General features: G+C 63.2%; 1 protein-coding gene and 1 pseudogene across 1 annotated transcript in view; both read left to right on the forward strand.

The window, feature by feature from the left end:
• The window catches only part of KLF13 (Kruppel like factor 13), a 33,887-nt gene extending 17,442 nt beyond the window's left edge, over positions 1–16,445 (forward strand). Inside the window, exon 2 of the mRNA XM_016154878.2 lies at positions 11,573–16,445. Within this exon, the coding sequence (XP_016010364.2) occupies positions 11,573–11,862 (290 nt within the window). The 3' untranslated portion in view covers positions 11,863–16,445. The remainder of the gene's footprint in view (positions 1–11,572) is intronic.
• LOC118611413 lies at positions 15,318–16,445 on the forward strand (annotated as a pseudogene).
• Positions 16,446–18,449: the final 2,004 nt, after the last annotated feature.

Below are 18,449 nucleotides of genomic sequence, written 5' to 3' on the forward strand. Positions count from 1 at the left end.
GAGTCGGGGAGAGAGCGGCTTCCCCTGGGGCTCGGGCCGTGTCGCGTTGTCTGGGAGCCGGGGACGCGGAGAGCCGGGGGCGGGTGGCAGGCCCCCGGGCGCTGTGCGGCTGCAGCCACAGCCCCGGCGGGCACTCGCCGATCAGGGAGGCGTGCAGCTGGCAGCGAGGGAGCCAGTGTCCCCAGAGCCCCCGAGGAACCGTGGACATCACCTCGCATCTGCAGCACCCACCGTTCCGTGCTGAGTGAGTCCCTGTTCGCCCTGGGCGGCGTCTGGGAAGCGTCGGCCTCACTTGGAAGTAAGCGGGGGGTCACCGGATGAGCGTGCCCGGGGCTCCGGTCATGCATCGTCTGCACGGTGGCTGCCGCGTCCTCTCGGGCTCCTGGCGGCTGTGACTGCCTCGCGCGGCCTTCCTGCCCGTGGCCTGACGGTGGCCAGGCGTCCTCTGGAGTGTCGCTCAGTCCGCGTGTGCCCCGGGGGCTGCCGCGTCCTCCGACACGTCCCCGTCGCTGGCTGTCTGTGTACGCCCTTGCGCTCCGGCGTTCCGAGACGCCTCGGGCCCACCTTCTCTTTTTCCTGATCTCGCCCTGCAATCGGGCGACCCCCCAAGAGTCGCTGCTTCGTGTTCCTGGAGAACGGTATTTAGGAGCCAAGATCTGGGCGCTGAGCGGACTCCTGGGTTGTGGCCACTTCGAGCCACTCCCTGGGGACAGAGCCAGGCAGCATCCCTGTGGCCCTGCGTGCACGTCGAGCTAAGCACGGGCCACGCGGTGTCTGAGACGCGGGGCCGCCCACGGGCCAGTCTCAGCCCCTGTCCCCCTGGCTGGTCTGTAGCCTCCCTGCCGGTGACGGTGACGGTGACTCCCGCCCCCCACCGCGCACGTGGACCCGTTCTGGGCTGTTTGCTCTCACGGAAGCGCACAGCCGCCGTGGTCTTACAGCACCCCGCAAAACGCCGTGTGCCTGGGTCGCCTGGGTCAGCTCTGTCTCCTGCCCCCTGCGAGGCGCCATGTCGTGCGGCCGTCGTCCAGTCCAGGGTTCATGCTGCCCCGAGATCCCCCTGCACGTGTCGAGAGCTCACCTACGTCCTGCCCCAGCACCGGGCCCACCGCCCCGGCCCAGGCCCAGCTGTCCCTCACCCCAGAGTCTCCTCGTCCGCCACGCCCCGGCCCCCTGGCCTTGCCGATTTGCCCGTGGCAGAGTGTCATGTGAAGGGAGCCCTGCAGCAGGTGGACTTTGGGGTCTGGCTTCTTGGACTGAGCAAAGCGCCTTTACGGTTCGTCAGTGTGTATGTGTGTGAGTCAGCAGCGCCTCTGTTTTTGTCACCGAGTTGTGTTCCGTCCGTCTGTCTGTCCGTCCAGCTGCGGCCACGCTTGCTTCTGGCTCTTGCTGGCGTGAAGGACGCTGCTCTGAGCATTCCTGGGTGGTCTCGGTTCCCGTGGCGACGACCGTCTGGGCCTGGGGTGCTGGGCTGGATCCAGTCTGTGTTTAACTTTGTAAGAAACTGCCAAACGGCCGCTCTCCCCAACGGAGGATGGGGGTTTCGGGGGCTCTGCCCACGGGTCGTGTGGTCAGGTGGGAATTTTGGCCGTCCCCGTCAGGCTGCCATTCCACCTCATTTTACTTTGCATTTGCTCAGCGACGAGTGACCTCGAGCCTCTCTTCCATCCCCGTTTGCCATCCGCGTACCTTCTTCGGCCGCGTTCAGACCTTTCGTTCATTTTTAAGTGGGGTGTTCGCATCTCGTTGAGACTAGAGAGACCTTTGTGTGTTCTGGGTGTGCGCCGCGTTCATTCCGGCCACCCTGAGGTGAAGGACATTTTTGTCAGGCGAGGGAACGTGCGTCTGTAATTACGGATCCCAGACGCAGGCCCTGGCCTCCCCTCGTGTCTGAGGGACTCTGAAACCGCCGAGTGGAATGTGCGCCCCGGGGCCACCAGCAGCCGCCAGGGCTGGGCGTGCTGGGCCGGCGCCCCCGCGGGGGGTGGGGGTGGGCGCGGTGGCTTGGCGCGATCGCCGCCCCCTCTGCGCGCTCGGCGTGGGGGTGCTCAGTGTCCCTCTGCAGGCGGCTGGGAAGGTGAGCATCAGGATGGAGGGGAAGGAAACGGAACACACCTGTCCCGTGGGTCCCCCACTGAGAGCGTTTGAGCGCCCGGAGAAGGGTCCCTGCGCACAGCTGGCCGAGCCCCCAGGCGCTTTGGGGGTGGGGCAGCGCATGCCTCTCCCTGCGTGTCCTTCTGGGAGGAATAAGGGGGCCGCGCGGCTGTGTGTGGGAGCAGAGGGCAGGGGCTCCGGAGCCCCCGTCTGGGGTGGCCTCTGGCAGAAGCCACCGGTGTTTTATTATTGCTGCTTTCAAAGGGCCCTTGGGAACAGAAGTCTTCCCATGTGTTTTGTGACCCTTCGCAGGAGGGGCAGACACCTTCCTGGCATCCCTGGCTCGGGGTCCTCTGGCCTTGCTGGGCACTCGTCCCCACGCAGATGGGTCAGTGCCGGCTTCTCTGCGGCCGGGGGGTGGGGGCGGGGTGCGGGGTGCGGAGCGCACGCGGCTGTCGGCATGTGGGGTCCGCGCCTGCGCCGCGGGGAGACCCGCCGCCCCGCCCCCCGACCTCCGGCGAGAGGCCCCCGCGCTCACGCTGCGGGAGACGCGGGGCCGCGTTGCCTCTGACCGCGCGAAGCAGGCGTCGTGACACGGCCCCGCGTCCCCGTGTCCACGGCTGCGTTTCCGCCCTGCAGCCGCGTGCCAGGGGCCCAGGGCCCGGCGGCGTCTCCGTGGCGGCCCCGTGCGCGGCTGGGGCCCGTCTGTGCTTGTGAGGACATCAGAGAAAGACGCCCAGATGCCTCCATGCTCGCCCTCCCCGTGCCCCGCCCAGCACATGGAGCCGGGTTCCCGTGTCCTCGGGGGTGACACCAAGGAGCAGTGGGTCCCCCGCAGCCCACCTTAGGTCTTGGGGGAAGGAGGCGGGGCACAGGGCAGCAAGACAGAGGACTCAGCCCTCTGGGCTCCTGGGAGGGGGGGCGACGTGGCACCTACGTTGCTTTCTGGCTGGTTTCCCGGGGAAGGGTGTCCTCTTCGAGGGCATAGGGACAGGATGTGAGGAGGAAGGACGGGCTGGGAGAAGCGGTGGGCAGGCCCTGGCCAGGCCAGGGCTGGGGAAGGGACTGGCCTTTGTCCCTGGAGCCTCGGAGGCCGCCCGGGGACGGCCGGGGGTCAGGCTCACGACGGCCGAGCCGCACTCAGCTCAAGCTGCAGCAGCCGGCTCTCTGCACGCGGTTGTTTTGAAGAAGAGAGTGTCCCCAAAACACGCCAGGCGTAAATTGCTCCACGCAGCCACGGCCGGCCGGTGACCGACGGGTCTGCCACCGGCTGCTGAGGGAGCCGTGTCTGGCCAGGCCCTCTGGAGTCGGCTTTGCTCTGGGCTCCGTCTCCCTCAGAAGCCAGAGACGTCCCAGGACTGTGCTGAAACAACTCGCGTTAATCCTGGCATGTTTGGTCTGCGAGGCCGGCCCTGGCAGGGGCTCGTTTTGCTGTGCTCTCTGTGCAGCCTGGCAGACCCTTTTCCTGAGGGGCAGGGGCTGGGCCCTGCACCTGGGCCTGGAGCTCCCCTCCCCCCAGGGGGCTCTTAGCTGCGCTGTTCTAAGGGCACTCAGCCCTTCTCAGACACAGGGCCTCTTGGGAAAGAGCCATGCAGCTCCCTCCACAGGTCAGGTGTGGCCGCTCGCCAAGGCCCCAGGGCCAGGCGGGCGGCGGGCTGCGGCACCCCCGGGAGCCGGGATGTGTGTGGAGGTGCGTAGCGTGCCGGGCCTCGGTGCCCTCAGCCTGGGCGGCCCCTCTTCCGCTCCCACCTTCTGGGGTGCTAAAGGCTGAGGTCAGCTTGGCACAGCTTGTCACAGCGGTCCCTTGCCGCCAGTGGGGCGAGGCCGGGAGGCTGTCCCCCTTCCAGGTGACTTCGAGGTTCTGAAGCCCAGCCACCTGGGCACGTGACCTTGGTGAGGTCATCGTGACCTTCTCCGCCAGTCCCCTGTCTGAGGTGGCTGTCACCGTTCGCCCTGTCTCAGGGTTGGTGGAGTCACGCGCGCGTGCGCACATCACACTAAAAGCCACACACCTGTGAGGCCGTGTGCTTGCAGGCGTGCGAGCTGTGGATCCTCCCTGCCGCCCGGTTGGGCTCCCGGCTGGCAAGGCCCACCCAGGAGGCAGGGGGCGGAGGGCGGGGGTGAGGAAAGCAGGATGGGGGAGGGGGAGGCACAGGAAGGGGAAGTGGGGCGGGATGGTTGCCACAGGCTGTGGGGAGCAGGGCCCTCCCTCAGGGGCCCCGGGGGTCCCTGCCGCTCGGGGCCTGGGGTCCAGAGCAGGCGGCTGGCCGTGCGCCGGGCCCCAGAGCAGGACGGGGACCTGTCGGCTGCTCCTGATGCCCTCTCCCAGGGTCCCTGGCAGACCTCGAAGTTTTGTTCTCTGGGGAGGCGATGGCGTGAGTGGCTGGCCCCAACTTCTCCGAGTCCCTGTGGACCTCCTGTGTGGCCGCCTGGTGCCCCACCAGCTGACGGCCGGCCGCACAGACCCGCGGGGTTGGGGGTGGGGAGGGCCTGCGGCCAGCGCCTGCCCTGCGCTCCCGGCTGGTTCTCAGCGGTCAGTCGTGTGAGGGTGGACTTTTATGACAGGAGTGTGGTATTCGGGAGTCCAAAGGGGTCTCGAACATGTAATCACGACCCAGGCGTCTGCGGCTCAGATTGTTCGCCGGGGTCTTTCGGTGGAGCTGGGGCTGCCCGCCAGCAACATGGTTTGCGGTCCACCCAGGTGCCCCCTGGAAAGGCAGATGGGGCTCGGTCCCTGCTTCTGAGCTGCTCCTGCTCCGAGGACCCCCCTTCTGCGGAGAAGGTCATTTAAGGGGAACTGTGGGCGGCATTACGCAAGGCCCCACGTGGCCCGAGCGCCCGGCCAGGGTCTCTCTCGAGAATGCACTTCCTTTACCGCGTGTGTTGAAATTTGCGTATTTCGTGCCTAGTATCTCCAAGTCTGTTGTGGGCGTTTGTTTTTATTTTATCATTTTCGTATAGGTTAATAAATTCGTGTGTTTCAAAATCCAGGAGGTTTAAGAAGTTTTCCCAGGAAAGTGCTCCCAACCCCCCCTGGTCCTCCACAGCCCAGCAAAGTGTGACAGTGCCGTACCCCGAGCCTCGGCACCCTGACAGGCCAGAGCAGGCTCTCCGCGGGTCCAGTGTGCCGTGGTCTCCTGATGGCATCTTTTCAGATGTCTGAGAGTCGTTTGCATTTCCTTTTCATGATCTGTCAGTCACAGCCTTTGTCCATTTCCCTGTTTGGTATTGGATTTTCCTTTTAATTGCTGAGTTCTTTCTATTTTGGAAACTAACCATTTGTAACATGAGCTGCAAATATTTTTCCTCTATCATTCATCTTTTGCTTTCGGCAATGGTGACTTTGTCTGTGGAGCAGTATTTTATACTTTTGTAGTTAAATGTATCAATCTGTTTATTTATGGCTTCCGACTTTGGTTCACGGAAAGAACTTGGCGGTCCCAGCCTTGTAGTTCTCATGCTTTCTCCTGGGACATTCGTGGTTTCGTTTTCACATTTCAGTCTCTGACCCATTTAGAGTTTCTCTTGGTGTAAGGTGTGAAGCCTGGACCATTCTGTCTTCCCAGGTGCTACCTCATGGTCCTAAAATATTTTTTGGACCCTCCTCGCACCTCCTCTGAGATGCCACTTTAGGCGAACCCCAGTTCCCACTGCCTGTGAGTCCAGTTCTGCTCCGCTCCCCGGGCCAGTTATCAGCTTATGTGACAACGCGGTGAATGTTTGGTGGTCCTGTCTCCTCACATCTTTTTTCTTCTTCAGGGTTTTTCTAGCTTTTTCGATTTGTGTATTTTCCTGTGAACTTTAGGATCCAGTTGTCCTATTCCAAAACGAAGCAAAGCAACAACACAAACGCCTCCTCTCACAATGCGCTTCGTCCGCCCTGGAGCCGTGCAAGACGGGTTTTCCTGTTTGGTGGGCTTCACCCCGAGGCTGCGGGTGGCAGTCCCCAGCCAGGCGCCACCTCCCTCCTCGTCCGGCCAGCTCCGGCTCACGCACAGGTGTCAAGGAGCGTGGGCTCGGCCTCACGTGCGCCCGCGACAGCAGCGCCAGGCCCGAGCACGCTGGCAAGACGAGCAAGGCCTGGCGAGGGCGCCCCGCGGTCCCCGGCTCGCACGCACGCTGCCTGCCGATGCTCACAGGGTCTCGTGTGCGCACGTGCGAGCTCTCACTAACCCTCACAGTAACTGGGAGGAGCAGGGGACGTGACCACAGGAAGCCATGACAGGAGTTGGGGCTTGGGGCAGGGGCGGGGCAGGTGCCCAGCACTGCAGGGGCTGCTTACCTGCAGAAAGCTGGGGGAGGGGGGTTGGTGTCCTCTGTCACCTATATGATGGGAGACAGGTGGTGTCAGCCCTATGGGGAGCACAAACCCCAGTGTTTTTAGTGACTGGTAGAGAGGCCAAATGGCCTCCTGGAGAAAGTAGGAAAGTCGCCCCCTCCACCCCCAACCAGAGGATGAGCCTTTCTGCCGCCCTGAGGCTGCTGTGGGCCTGGGCGACCCTGGAGGCCAGCAAGTGTCACCAGAGCAGGAGCCGAGTGGGGCAGGCCTGGGATAGGAGCCCGGAGCGGCCGGTGCCAGCGGCCACCACTGCTCGGGGCCGTCTGTTGGTCTGTTGATGGATGACAGCCCCTCCCTGGCAGCGAAGGAAGAGCCGAGAAAGGGGGGTCCTCTGGGGAGGCCTCCCCCCCTCCACCGCCCCCCTCCCGTGCTGCCCTCTGTCTCTGCCGAGCCTGCCCCCACCATCCCCCACCCCCACGTGAGTCCCTCGTGCTCTAGGAGGTCTGATCGTGTGCCTTGGGCACCCTGTAGGTTGGTGGGGCCCTCTGCTCTTCTCCTCTGGGTGGAGAGGCATCCCCCACTGCTCCCCTCCACAGAATGGGGTGCAGCCAGACTGCCCAGAGCCCTGTCTCAGGGCCGCTGGAGCTAAGAAGCCCAGCAGGAGGCAGAGGGACAGGCCAGCAAAGGCGCTGGCCCTGGGCCGCAGACAAGCGGTCCCAGGACACGGAGGGAGGCGAGGCCACGGCCCCTGGAGCCCGGAGGGACCTGCTCAGCGGCGGGGACCGCCAGTTCGGGGTCTGGGTGGGCGACTGCGATAACGGGAGCACGCCCTTTGGACGGAGGCGGCGGGGTGGGGGGGGCCGTCACGCAGAGGGAGCGCAGGTCTGCGCCCTAGCGCCTGCGCGCCCCGGGCCGACTGCACCTGCGGGCTGGGGGAGGGGGTGGGGGAGGGGTGGGCGGAGGCGTGCTGTGGGGGGCTGGGCCGGCTGCGAGAGGACAGCAGAGGGGAGCCCCGCCCTCCGCCCGCGGGCTCTGCCGGGAACACGCTGTCCGCCCCGCCCGCCGCCGCCTGCGGCCTGGGGCCGGGAGCGCGTGGGGCGCCCTGTCCGCTGATAAGATGAGGCAATCGCGCTGGGCTGCCTCGCTGTAGCCGGTGCCAGGGACATTTATGTAACCCCGCCTGCGCCACCGGGCAGGCACTACAGGCCCCGCCCTCGTCCCCACCTCATGCCCCACGGGCCTCCCCCAGCCACCCACACTGTCCCCGCCCTGCCCGGCAGCCCCCACCCCATGGCGGTGCACCCTCCTCCCGCCCATGGGTCCCCAAGCCTGCTAGGTGACCCCCGCTTTCCTCACCCCAGTTCCCTCAGCCCCCTTGCCCCTCACCCCGCCTTCCTGTCACGAGGCCCTCTCCCCATCCTGTCCCCAGGGTGGGGCCCCTTGCAGCCTGCCCTTCTGAAAGTGGGGGCTGCCAGGTGGGGGCGGGCACCTTGGCTCAGGGGCGCTGAGCTCCCTTCAGGGCTCAGGGGTCTGGGGTCAGGCTTCCTTCCCAGCGGGCAGTGACACTTCTGAGCTGGAGGGGCACCGTCCGTGTGGCAGTCCTGTGGTGCCATTGCTGTGCCCCTGCCATGTGCCCCGATGGCCAGAGCACCCCGGGGCCCCAGGCCCGGTCCCTAGAAACGCGATGGCAGAGTGAGGCCAGGGACACTTGTAAGTCCCCGGCACCCTTCACCGGGGGCCATGAGGTCAAAACTGTTTTTATAATGCTAACATTATTTGCCCGTCTCTCAAAAGAGCACGGTGGAATATTCCGGAGGCTGCGTGGCGTGTGGTGACGTCACCCTCTGACAGCCACTGGGATGCACGCTCGGGTTTAAGTTCTTCCAGCTTATTTCCTGACACAGCCCCCCCCCCCGCCCCCCCGCAAACGGCCCTGGGGGCCCGAGTCCAAGCGTGAGAAGTGCTGTTCCCACCCGTCTCCATCCCCCGGGCTGCTCCTCGTCCGCCTCCCGGTGCCATTTGACCGTCGTCACCACTCAGAGGCCAGCCCAGCCAGACGCTGGTGCTGCTCGGTGCCGTCAGAGTGCCACAGTGCTGCGTCTGTCTGTCTGTCTGTCTGTGGACGTTGCATCGGCTGCCGCCCCTCCTGGAGCAGGCTGGCTGGGCTATGGAGAACGGAGGGGAGGACCCTGGCTATCTGTGTCACAGCCATGTCCCCAGGGCCACAGGAGTGCTGAGCTGCTGACGACTGACAGGCCCAGAGCTGTGTGCTGGACACGCGGTCATGCTGGGCTTCCCCGCCACCCGCTCCAGGCCGCCTGTCACCAGCAGCCCGTGTGGCGGGTGCCGTAATCCTCCGCAGCCCACCCCCTGTGCCTCCCAGAGGTGCAAGCAGAAGGACCCCCAGAAAAGAATAAGCCCCCAACAAGGGCCTAGGGCTTACAGGAAGCAAGGGAGAATCTGAATTTGAGTTGTTACCCACCCCCCAGCCCCAGCCCCGAATCCGAGACCTGACTGATGAGATCAGCCGCCGTGTGTGTTTGGTGTGCCAGGCACAGTGCGTGTGACCCGTGGGTCACCACGCGGACCCCGTGTGAGGCCGGGCGGCGTATTCACTTCCTGTGGCCATCCTAACAAATGACCACGAACTGGGTGGTTTAAAACAGCAGAAAGGTCCTCTCTCACTGCAGGGAGGGCAGGAACTTGCAGTCAAGGAGGTGGCGGTGCTGGGTCCTTCTGGAGGCCCCAAGGGACAGTCCGTCCCCTGCCCCCTGCCTGGCTCCTGGCCGGCCACCTGTGGTCAGGGTTCCTTGGCCTGGACGCCCATCACGGCCAGTCTCGCTATCTCCCTTCCCCTTCTCTCTAAGGACACCTGTGGCCTCATCTCAACGTCCTTACCTTAATTACACGTGCAGAGACCCTTCTGCCACATAAAGACGCATTCAGCGGTTTCGAGGATCACGCCTTGTCCATGTCTCTTTAGGGGTCCCCATTCACCCCACTGTGGGCCACGAGGTGCTGTCTGAGGCCACACCCTCATCCACTTCGGGGACGGGGCTCTATCGGACTTGATGTGCCACAAACTCTTGAACTCAGCACCTGGTCCCACGAAATGGAACTGTTCTTTTTAACGCTGAGCCTTTCAAAGCACGTAACGACAGGCACATGGGGACTCTTGCGGGGCTGCACAGCCTGCAGCAGCTCGCGCACATTTTTGCTGACAAAATTTTTTTTCTTCTGGCACCAATTAACAATTTTTTCAGTTATAAACATTTCTTGAACACAGTTTGGGAAACATCGGGCTAGATACTTAAAGAAATATTTAAACATCCCCTTTTATTGTTACCAAAGAAATAAATGCACATGATTTTTTAAGTAGACACGTAACACGGAAGAGCTTATAAAAAGTTCCTCTTCCTGACCCAGCCTTCCTCCCCAGAGACGACTCTGCCGTTTTAGTTGTTTTGGTGGTTACCGCCGTAAACTACGTGATTTTATTGCTATTTCTTGATTTATCAAATTTGGATGTTATGTATGATGTCCCTGCCATGGAATTTAGGGTTCACCTCCTTCCTACCTCTTCCCTCGACCTCCTCCTGCCTCCTCACGGGCTTGGGCGAGAGAGATCACGCAGAGATCACACAGGAAAGGCCCCTGGGACAGAGCGTGGCTCAGAGCGCTTCCCAGATGACTCACACGCAGGCGGGTTGAGCTCGCGTCAACAGAGGATGCCGTTTTCCTGGACCTCTTCTGTTTTTCCTAGAGTTACTAATCGCCTTTTTTTTTTTTTTTCACTGAAGAATAGTGTGCGCCTTCGCTGCGTCCTACAGTGTAGCCAGTTGGCCTCCCGGTCACATTGTCTGGCACGTGGGACTCACTTTCTCCTGTCCGCCGGGAGGCCTGGCCCTTGGCTCAGGTGGCCCCCAGCTCTGCCTCTGTCCCGTCCTGGGATGCCCCTCATTGTCTGCTCACTTCAGTTTCTCAGTCATTTCCTTACTTTCGCAGAGCTTGAGAAGTCCGCTTGGAAGGCCCTGTTCCCCTGTCATCTGGCATCCAGCGTGACTTACCAAGAGTCTGGTGTCTGTCCCAGCCTCGTCCGTCAGGGGCGACCCGGCGTTGGTTTTTCCCCTCTCTCTATGAAGTTTTGTGGTCGCCTCTTTGTGCCCAGAGCTCAGACGCGGCAGACCTCAGAGCAAAGCAGGAGCCTTTGCTCTCCGCCCCGCCACCCTGCCCCGCAGTCGCCTGCACCTCGCCCTGCGTTCACCCCACCAGACGCTGCTTTGTCGCACCGTCGGGGATTTCCTCTCCGCCATCTTTCTGGTTCTTCCGCCGGGCGCCTTCTCGGTTAGATGTGGAGGCCCCAGGATGGGTCCCCGTGACCTTGGACTTTTCGCCCGCACTGTTTGTAACGGTCCGATTGGTTTGGGAAACGGCGGTTTGCTCTCCTGTTTGTTTCGAATCCCCCGCTCCCCCCAACACCCTGCCCCGCAAAACTCAAAACCCGTAAGAACGGCAGCCGCAGCCACACGCGGCCGGGCCTCCTGCGCAAGGTGCCGGTCACCTGTTTTCTAGAGCTGTTTTTCTGTTCTGTTTTGCTGGGGTATTGCCGGAGTGTGTTTCCAGCTTTTCTGAGGAATTTTGGGATCCTCTGGGTTCCTTAACGCTGTATTTTGTTCTCCGAACCTCCTCGTTAGGGCTTCCTGTCCGCCGTATGCGTAACATTTTGTCTGCGATTTCTCTGAGAATGCGAATGAGGATTTTTAGGTTCACATTCGCCGCGTCCCGGCTTCTTCCTTTTCCCTCTGGTTCTGTGGCTCTTTGCCGCGCCCCTTCTGCCGTGGACTCTCCTTGGTCGCCCGCCATCCCTGGTCGTCTGTCTGTAAAGGGCTCACAGGGCCAGGTGGTGTGGATGTCGTCCGCTGGGCACAGCTGGGCCAGCTTCAAGGACTGGCCATCTATCTGCTTTAGGGCTGGAGTGGGGAGGGGCGGGGACGGGCGGGAAGGGTTTCGCCCAGGAGACGTCTGCTCCCACCCCCGTGTGGGCTGGAGGGCTCTGGCACACGCCCCTTTGCTCCGATGGCACGCGGCGGCGGCGGGGCGCGGCGCGGAGGGGCGGGCTGGAGACGCGTGGGTGGCAGGCCGGGGCCGCGGCAGGGGGGCTGCTGCTCCGCCACTGACCCCGTGCCCTGTCGCCCGCAGGTGAGAGGCCCTTCGCCTGCAGCTGGCAGGACTGCAGCAAGAAGTTCGCGCGCTCGGACGAGCTGGCGCGGCACTACCGCACGCACACGGGCGAGAAGAAGTTCAGCTGCCCCATCTGCGACAAGCGCTTCATGCGCAGCGACCACCTGACCAAGCACGCGCGCCGCCACGCCAACTTCCACCCGGGCATGCTGCAGCGGCGCGGCGGGGGCTCGCGCACCGGCTCGCTCAGCGACTACAGCCGCTCGGACGCCAGCAGCCCGGCCGCCAGCCCGGCCAGCTCGCCCTGAGCCCGGGCGCCGCCGCCGCCTGGGGCAGACCGCGCCCGCGCCGGGCCCCAGGCCGCTCCCACGCGGAGGAAGGGCGAGAGCTTTCTGAGGTCAACAGCGAAACGACCCCCCCCACACACACACACCCCACCCCCCCACCCGATTTCCTTCACCTCAGGTGTCAAACTCAATTTGTAAAAAAACGAAAAATTTTCAAAAAACACCATCCACAAATTGCACAATGGACACGCTCGCAGGAGAGATGCCGCGGCGCCGCCCCTTCCTCAGGGATGGACAGTTCCACGAGCTCAGCGAGGACCCTGCTGCCGCCTTACGCCCTGCGCGGGTTTGCAGCTTTCTGTGGGGTCCGGGGACACCCGAAACCACGGGGGCCGGCGGAGTGGTGCAGGTGGAGTCCAGCACCCGGCCCGCAGGTCGGCCCGTGGGTCACTGACGCTCGCCTTCCAGGGCCGGTGCTGCAGCAGGGGGTCTGTGTCCCCTCTGGCCACCCACGCGGCCCCCAGCGTCTGCCCCAGCGGACGGCCGACTCAGGACGCAGGCGGGTCAGAAGGATGCCTTAAGCAGCCGGCGGAGGACGGAGGAGCAGGTCCTGGGAGCGGCTTCCTGTCCCTGTCCGCAGGAGCCCCTCTTGGAGGCGCTGGGAGCCTGGTTGGGGACCACTGTACCACGACGGCGTGTGACGTGTGACAGCCCAGGCCACGCGCTGGAACGCCAGGCTTCGTCTGGAGTTCCGGGCTTGGACAGAGACGTCCCGCAGTCACCGGTGCACCCAGCTCCCTGTCCCCGACCGGCCCTGCCCTCGGGTCTTGGGACACCTTTGTTTGAACCAGCGGGTAAAGTCACCGGGCCACCTTGCCAGAGGCCGTGCGTGTGTGTGCCAGGCACGTGGCTGCTCGGCACCCCACAGACGTCGATCTGTAGCAAGAGACCAGGACATTGTGACTTGGAACTTTCGGGGGTGGTGAGCGGGTGTTGGGGGCCACAGATGGAAGCTGCGGGGAACTTTTCCCAGACCCACTGTGTCCCCAGCTCAGCGAGCACACCCAGCTTCTGCGTCCCCGCCTCCCTCCTTCCTCCTCCCCCCTCCTGCCTGGGGGCCCCAGCCCACACCTGCCGGACCTCGGGGCATCCACCCCCTTCCCCAGAGAGATGGGGCCGTAGATACGAGCCCCCAGGACAGAGTGTATGTGGGCGTGTGTGGGGTGGGGTGCAGGGGGGAGGGGGTGTGGGGCGGGTGTGGGGTGTCTTACAGAGCCCTCTGCCCATTCTTTGGAGGAGGACTGACCCCCGGGACCCGTTCCCGGCCCAGAGTGCCTTGGTCGTGGAGGCCACCTTCCTCCCCGGCTCTCAGTGCGGGGCAGAGCAGAGCCGCTGGACGGGCTCCCCACGTCTGACTGCTGTGTGTCAGCCGGGAGGGGCCGGTGCCATGCCAATGGCTTCTGGCACCAGGCTGGGCGGTGGTCTTGCCAGGGGCAGGAGTAGGGGTGGCCCCGCCTGCCAGGCCCCATGGGGGCTGCACGATGGCCCTGCTCACGTCGGGTCCGGGAGAGAGTGGACCACGCCATGGGGGCCTGGGCAGGATGGAGCCCCGCGCTCGAGGCAGAAGGGCTGGGCGCCCGGCCCCAGGTGACGCCCAGGGGTCCCTCCCCAAAGCCGTTTCCGTGTGAGGCGGAGAAAGCCACACGCCGAGCACGTCACGTCTCAGGAACTCAGATCCCAGGTTCAGGAGTTTTATTCCAAAGTCCTTCGGTGCGCGTCCCGCCCACGGGTCCCCAAGGGCAGGGACGGGGCCACGGAGCAGTGCCTGGAGGGCGCGGGGTCTCCGTGCAGTCGGCCTGCCCACAGGGAGGGAGCGGGCTCCAAGGGCCGTCGTCTTGGAATGAGGAGAGCAGGTTTGTCTTAGAGGCGGGTGGGTGGGGTGGGGGTGGGCTGGGGGGAGCGGGGTTCGCTGTTTCCAAAGAGAGCACTTAACTTTTTCTCTAAAGGACCAGGGCTGTTCCGTGCAGTCGACGGGAGGGAAACGTTGCCTTAAAAATGGAAGGTGTGGGTGGTGCTGTCGTCCCCGTAGCAGCTCGGGGGGCCGGCAGGGCGCACGCAGCCCTCGTGCAAGGCCAGGCGGGGAGCCGGGGCGCCGGCCTCCCCACTCAGGCACCGGGGCGGCCCCCAGCCAGGGCTTCAGCCAGCGGGCATCCTGGCCCCACCAGGACTAAGATTTAAAGGGCGGGTGGTCCATCCATGCCTGCCAGGTTCACGTGGGCCCCCAGCATCTCGTGATCGTGAGGGACGGGGGGCCTGGCAGCCGCCCTCACTGACACCCCCGGGAGGGGGGACCCTCCCCCACCAGCCTGCAGGGTCCGCCTGGGCACGGAGACTCCGGCCCTGGTGTGTTTGGGGCCCTTTGCTTTTCCGGTTTATGGCCATGCTCACCGGCTTCGGTGACCGAGGGGACTGTACAATGAGAGGGGGTGGGATCCAGGCCTTTATTTTGTGGCTGACTCCGGCTCCTGCAAGCGGGCAGAGAGCTCAAAGCAAAGGTTGCCTGTGTGAAGGGACAGGTGGGTGACAGGACTCAGCCCCCGGGGGCTGGCCTTGGGCTCCTGTCCCAGATGGGGGCGGGGAGAGCCTCTCTGTGCCTGTCGTGCACCTGTAGCCGGCAGAGGCACAGCGTGCCCCCCGGTCACATTGGAGCATGGTGGGGTGGCTGCCACGCCCTGTACCCTGCCCTCGGCATTGCAGGCGAGGGAGACAGTGGGGTTCCCAGACCTCAGCACGCCCTGGGTCACAGCCCAGGCCAGTGAAGGGTGATTCAGAGGCGGGGACAGACAGCTGGGCCACAGGTGGCCCCCAGCCTGCTTATTGGGGCGTGCGGGGAGAGGGCTGGCCACTTTCTGTGGTCCCAGCCCGGGGTCTCCAGAAGACCCGGCCTCCTTTCTTGCCAGAAGCTGGTGCTCAGGTGACCTGCGCAGGGTCCCAGCGTTCCCCGGCCTCCGGCGTCGATCTCAGCAAGCAGGAGTGCCCCCTCACGGGGAGACGCGGTGCGAGCACATGGCCCCGCGTCCTCGGCCTGCGGTGTTTACAAGGCCACCTGATCATTCTGACATCTGCCAGGTGTCACCGATTTTTTTCTTTAAACCCACTTTTAAAAAGTCGTTCAGTCAGCAGTGCTAGGAGATTTAAGGGGCCGGAAGGGCGGTCACACCACAGCCAGGTAGAAGTGCCGTGTGGGTCCCCGTCCTGCGCCCTCCAGAGGTTCCACATGCGGTCCTGGCGACCGCATTTCCCAAAGCCAGCGTCCAGGCCGTGGGTGACCCCCGTTGAGTTCAGGACCGCCCGGGAGGAGCCAGGTCCTGCGTCCGACTTTCCGACTTGGAGGCTGGCTCCCACAGGCTTGTCCCAGACACATTCCAGAGAACTTTGTACAGAACTGGATGCGCAATCCAGCTTACTACTGATAAATGCCTGAACATCCAACACCGCGCCGGGCGAGGCCCCCCATTCCGGGGAGGGGGCGCCACCTGTTGCTGCCGCCCCACCAGAGGTGCCCAGCCTGCTTTGCGGCCACCGGCCCCGCCCAGGCTCTTCTCAGGCAGCTTTAAAACCTATTCAAAGATGAGCGGGAAGGGAGGGGAGTGGCTCGCGCCCCTGTCCCAGGCCTTGCCTTCCCTTGGCAGGACACGGGACGCGTGGGGAGCAGGGGTGGACCCCAGGAGCAGCTCGCTCCCAGGGCTTGGGGCAGCGTCCTGGTGACGTATTGACAGCAAACCAAGTACATGAGCTGAATGCCCACAAGGCAGCCACAGGTCTGGCCGAAGGCTGTCCATCCCTCCCGCCCTAAACATACCTGGCCAGGTGCCTTCCCAGCCTGCCCTCCATGGGGACAGAGGGGTCCACCTCCCAGGGTGGCTGGGACAGATATGGAGGCACCATTTCCGGGGCGGGCTGCCTGCCTCTGGGTATGTGGCTGGGAGACTTAGCTCCCTGGCCTCACCTTGGAGCGTCCCCATGGACCAAATGCTGAGGACCCCAGGGGGCTCACGGTATGTGGACATACGGCTGCCCTGAGCAGCCGTGCGTTGCAGGGTGTGGGCGGGCTGTGGCTCCCGCGTGGCCAGGAGTTGCTCGCGTGGGTGTGCTGGGTGCATGCACGGGGGTCTCAGCCGCCCCCAGACCCCCTCAGATGACCCCCTTCCCCGTCCAAAGCCATTGGTGGAGCGTCTCCGGACTCATTTGCCAGCCCCAAGGCAGAAGCCGAGGGCCCGAGACCGCTCCGCCGCACACGCGTTTTCCTTTCCCGTAGGGACTTTCCTTTAGCCAGCCAGCATCACACCCCGCTTCCACAGGCCACGCGTCGCCTTCCCGGGGCCACCCCAGTGAAGTATGACAGTCGCACAGGTCTCTGTCTGGCCTTGGCTTGCTCGGATGAAACTTTGTATGTATTTTGTATGGCATAGATTCTATATTGTAATGATGTCCTATGCAAAAAGAAAAAAAAATTAACTAAATTGTAAATTTTATTGTTTTAACGTGTATGCATGTTTAGTGACGTTTACATTTTGAAATAAAATTTATGATTCATTATTGTACTTGCCAGAGCCGATTCCTTTGAAGGGCGTGCCCGTGGGCAGCGAAGGGGACCGAAATGGACCGGCGAGCAGCTGCGTGCGCGATGGTCCGAGGGGCGGAACCGGCCTGGACCCTGCAGAGGGCGTGGCCTGCCTGCTTCCCACGCCCCTCCCCAGAAGAGCTCCGCCTCGCGATCCTCCCCCAGCGGCGCGGAGGAGAAAGGCGGCTTCCCACGCAGGGCCCCGTGCGTGTCCCGGGGCGGCCGCCCTCAGCCCCAAACGGCTTCAGAGGCCCTAAAGGCTGTCACACGTCCTGCCACTCAGCCAGGTGACGGCTCACCTGCCCCTCTCCCAGAGTCCAGAACGTGCCGTGTTCACAGCCACTAACGTCCCCAAGGGTGGCCATGGGAAGTGGCCCCAAAGGGCCAGGCCCTTAGGGCACTCGGGGGCTAGGGGTGGGACCCCTGAGCCCATCTGCGTCTCCCGTGAGCATTAGCTGCCCCCGGCTGCTCCCCAGAGCAGAGCTTGTCCACGCAGGCCGCAGAGAGCCCACAACAGTGGGAGGAAGTGGGTGACGGGGTCTAGCCCCCCTCATTCACAGACCTTCTGCGGTGCTTCCACTGTTACCTCTTGTTTAGAGGGTGTATGTGAAATACAGTAAAAGATGATCAAAGATGGTTTCCCGTGAAGCCGCGTGCACACCAGCAAGGCAGTCACGGGCCAAAGTGAGTTTTCTGTACCATAAATTGGGGCGTGCGTATGGCGCGCACCCCAGCACGCGCTGAGCCGGCAAGACGAATGCACAGCCCGCCCTCTGGGAGCCGACTCCCTGGTGCTCAGGTTGCCCCAGGCCACAGCGGCTGCCTGCCTGGAACCACGTCCCTAAATAGTGGGTGTGGGGGAAGGAGCCGCAGATGCTTTCAAAATATTGACAGGAAGAAACAAAAAGCAGTCGTCAGTTGTGACGCTGCTGAGGTTTGAGAGAGGCTGTGGGTTCGTGCTGGGAAGACAGGACCTGGCCATGGGGGAGCCCCTTCTCAGGAAGCAGGAGACCCCAGTTGTGTCGGAGGACGGAAATAGGCCATAGGCTTTGCGGGGGTTTGAAAAACAAACAGGCCGAGGTCTCTGCCCCTTCCCCCCACATGGGTCCTCCAGTACCAACCTCTCGGCGAGGGGCGATGCCGTCCCCCCCAGCGGCACCGGCTGAGTGTCAACAATAAATGTCAGTATGTCTGCGCGGGGCGCCTGCTGGCGGGGTGATCCGCGCACACAGCGGCCCACTTGCTTGGGGAAGTTAGTTACTGGACCCCTCAGCTACTCCCCGTCTCTGGCCTCCCGTCTGTGTTCTGCTCTTTTTAACCCCAGTCTGGGAGGGGGTGCCTCCACCACGGAGGGCAGGGGGCCTGAGAGGCACCCACAGCGAGTGTTAGGGTGAGCTGTGCTGGGTGGGGGTCAAAAGTTACACTTCCTTTACACATACTCATGTGAATGCAGCAAATACTAAATAATAATTTAAGTTATGTTAAAAATAGCAAAAACGGTTAAAACAGCATAAATAGGACTAGGAGATTAGTTAAATGAACTATGTAACACCCGGTATCTCCAGGTTATAAAACAGTATCCGAAGTATAATCACATTTTATTAAAAGTGTTCTCGATGGCTATGTGATTGTGTTGTATACAAGGCAGAAAGGCAAGCAGCTAGCTTTTAGCAGTGGAGAGCACAGATTCTTGTCACATATTTTTGTTTATTTTCTAATTGCTCAGAACTACGCGGGTGTAACTTTCACAGCTAAAAACCACGAATACACTTGTGCAAGGCTAAGAGTTTGTGAAGGGCAAGCTGGGGAGCACCAGCCACACCCCGGGGACATGTCCGCCAGCACCCATGGCTGTGCCCTTAAGGAGGCCAACGCCCCAAAGTTCTCCAGCGTGCGTCCACACGAGGAGGCACGATGCAGAACTGCACGCATCCACCTCAGCACAAAGCTGCACGACAATGGGGAGGTGCCAGACAGACGCACT

The sequence above is a fragment of the Rousettus aegyptiacus genome, unplaced genomic scaffold (assembly GCF_014176215.1).
Source record: "Rousettus aegyptiacus isolate mRouAeg1 unplaced genomic scaffold, mRouAeg1.p scaffold_m13_p_14, whole genome shotgun sequence".
Lineage (NCBI taxonomy): Eukaryota > Metazoa > Chordata > Mammalia > Chiroptera > Pteropodidae > Rousettus > Rousettus aegyptiacus.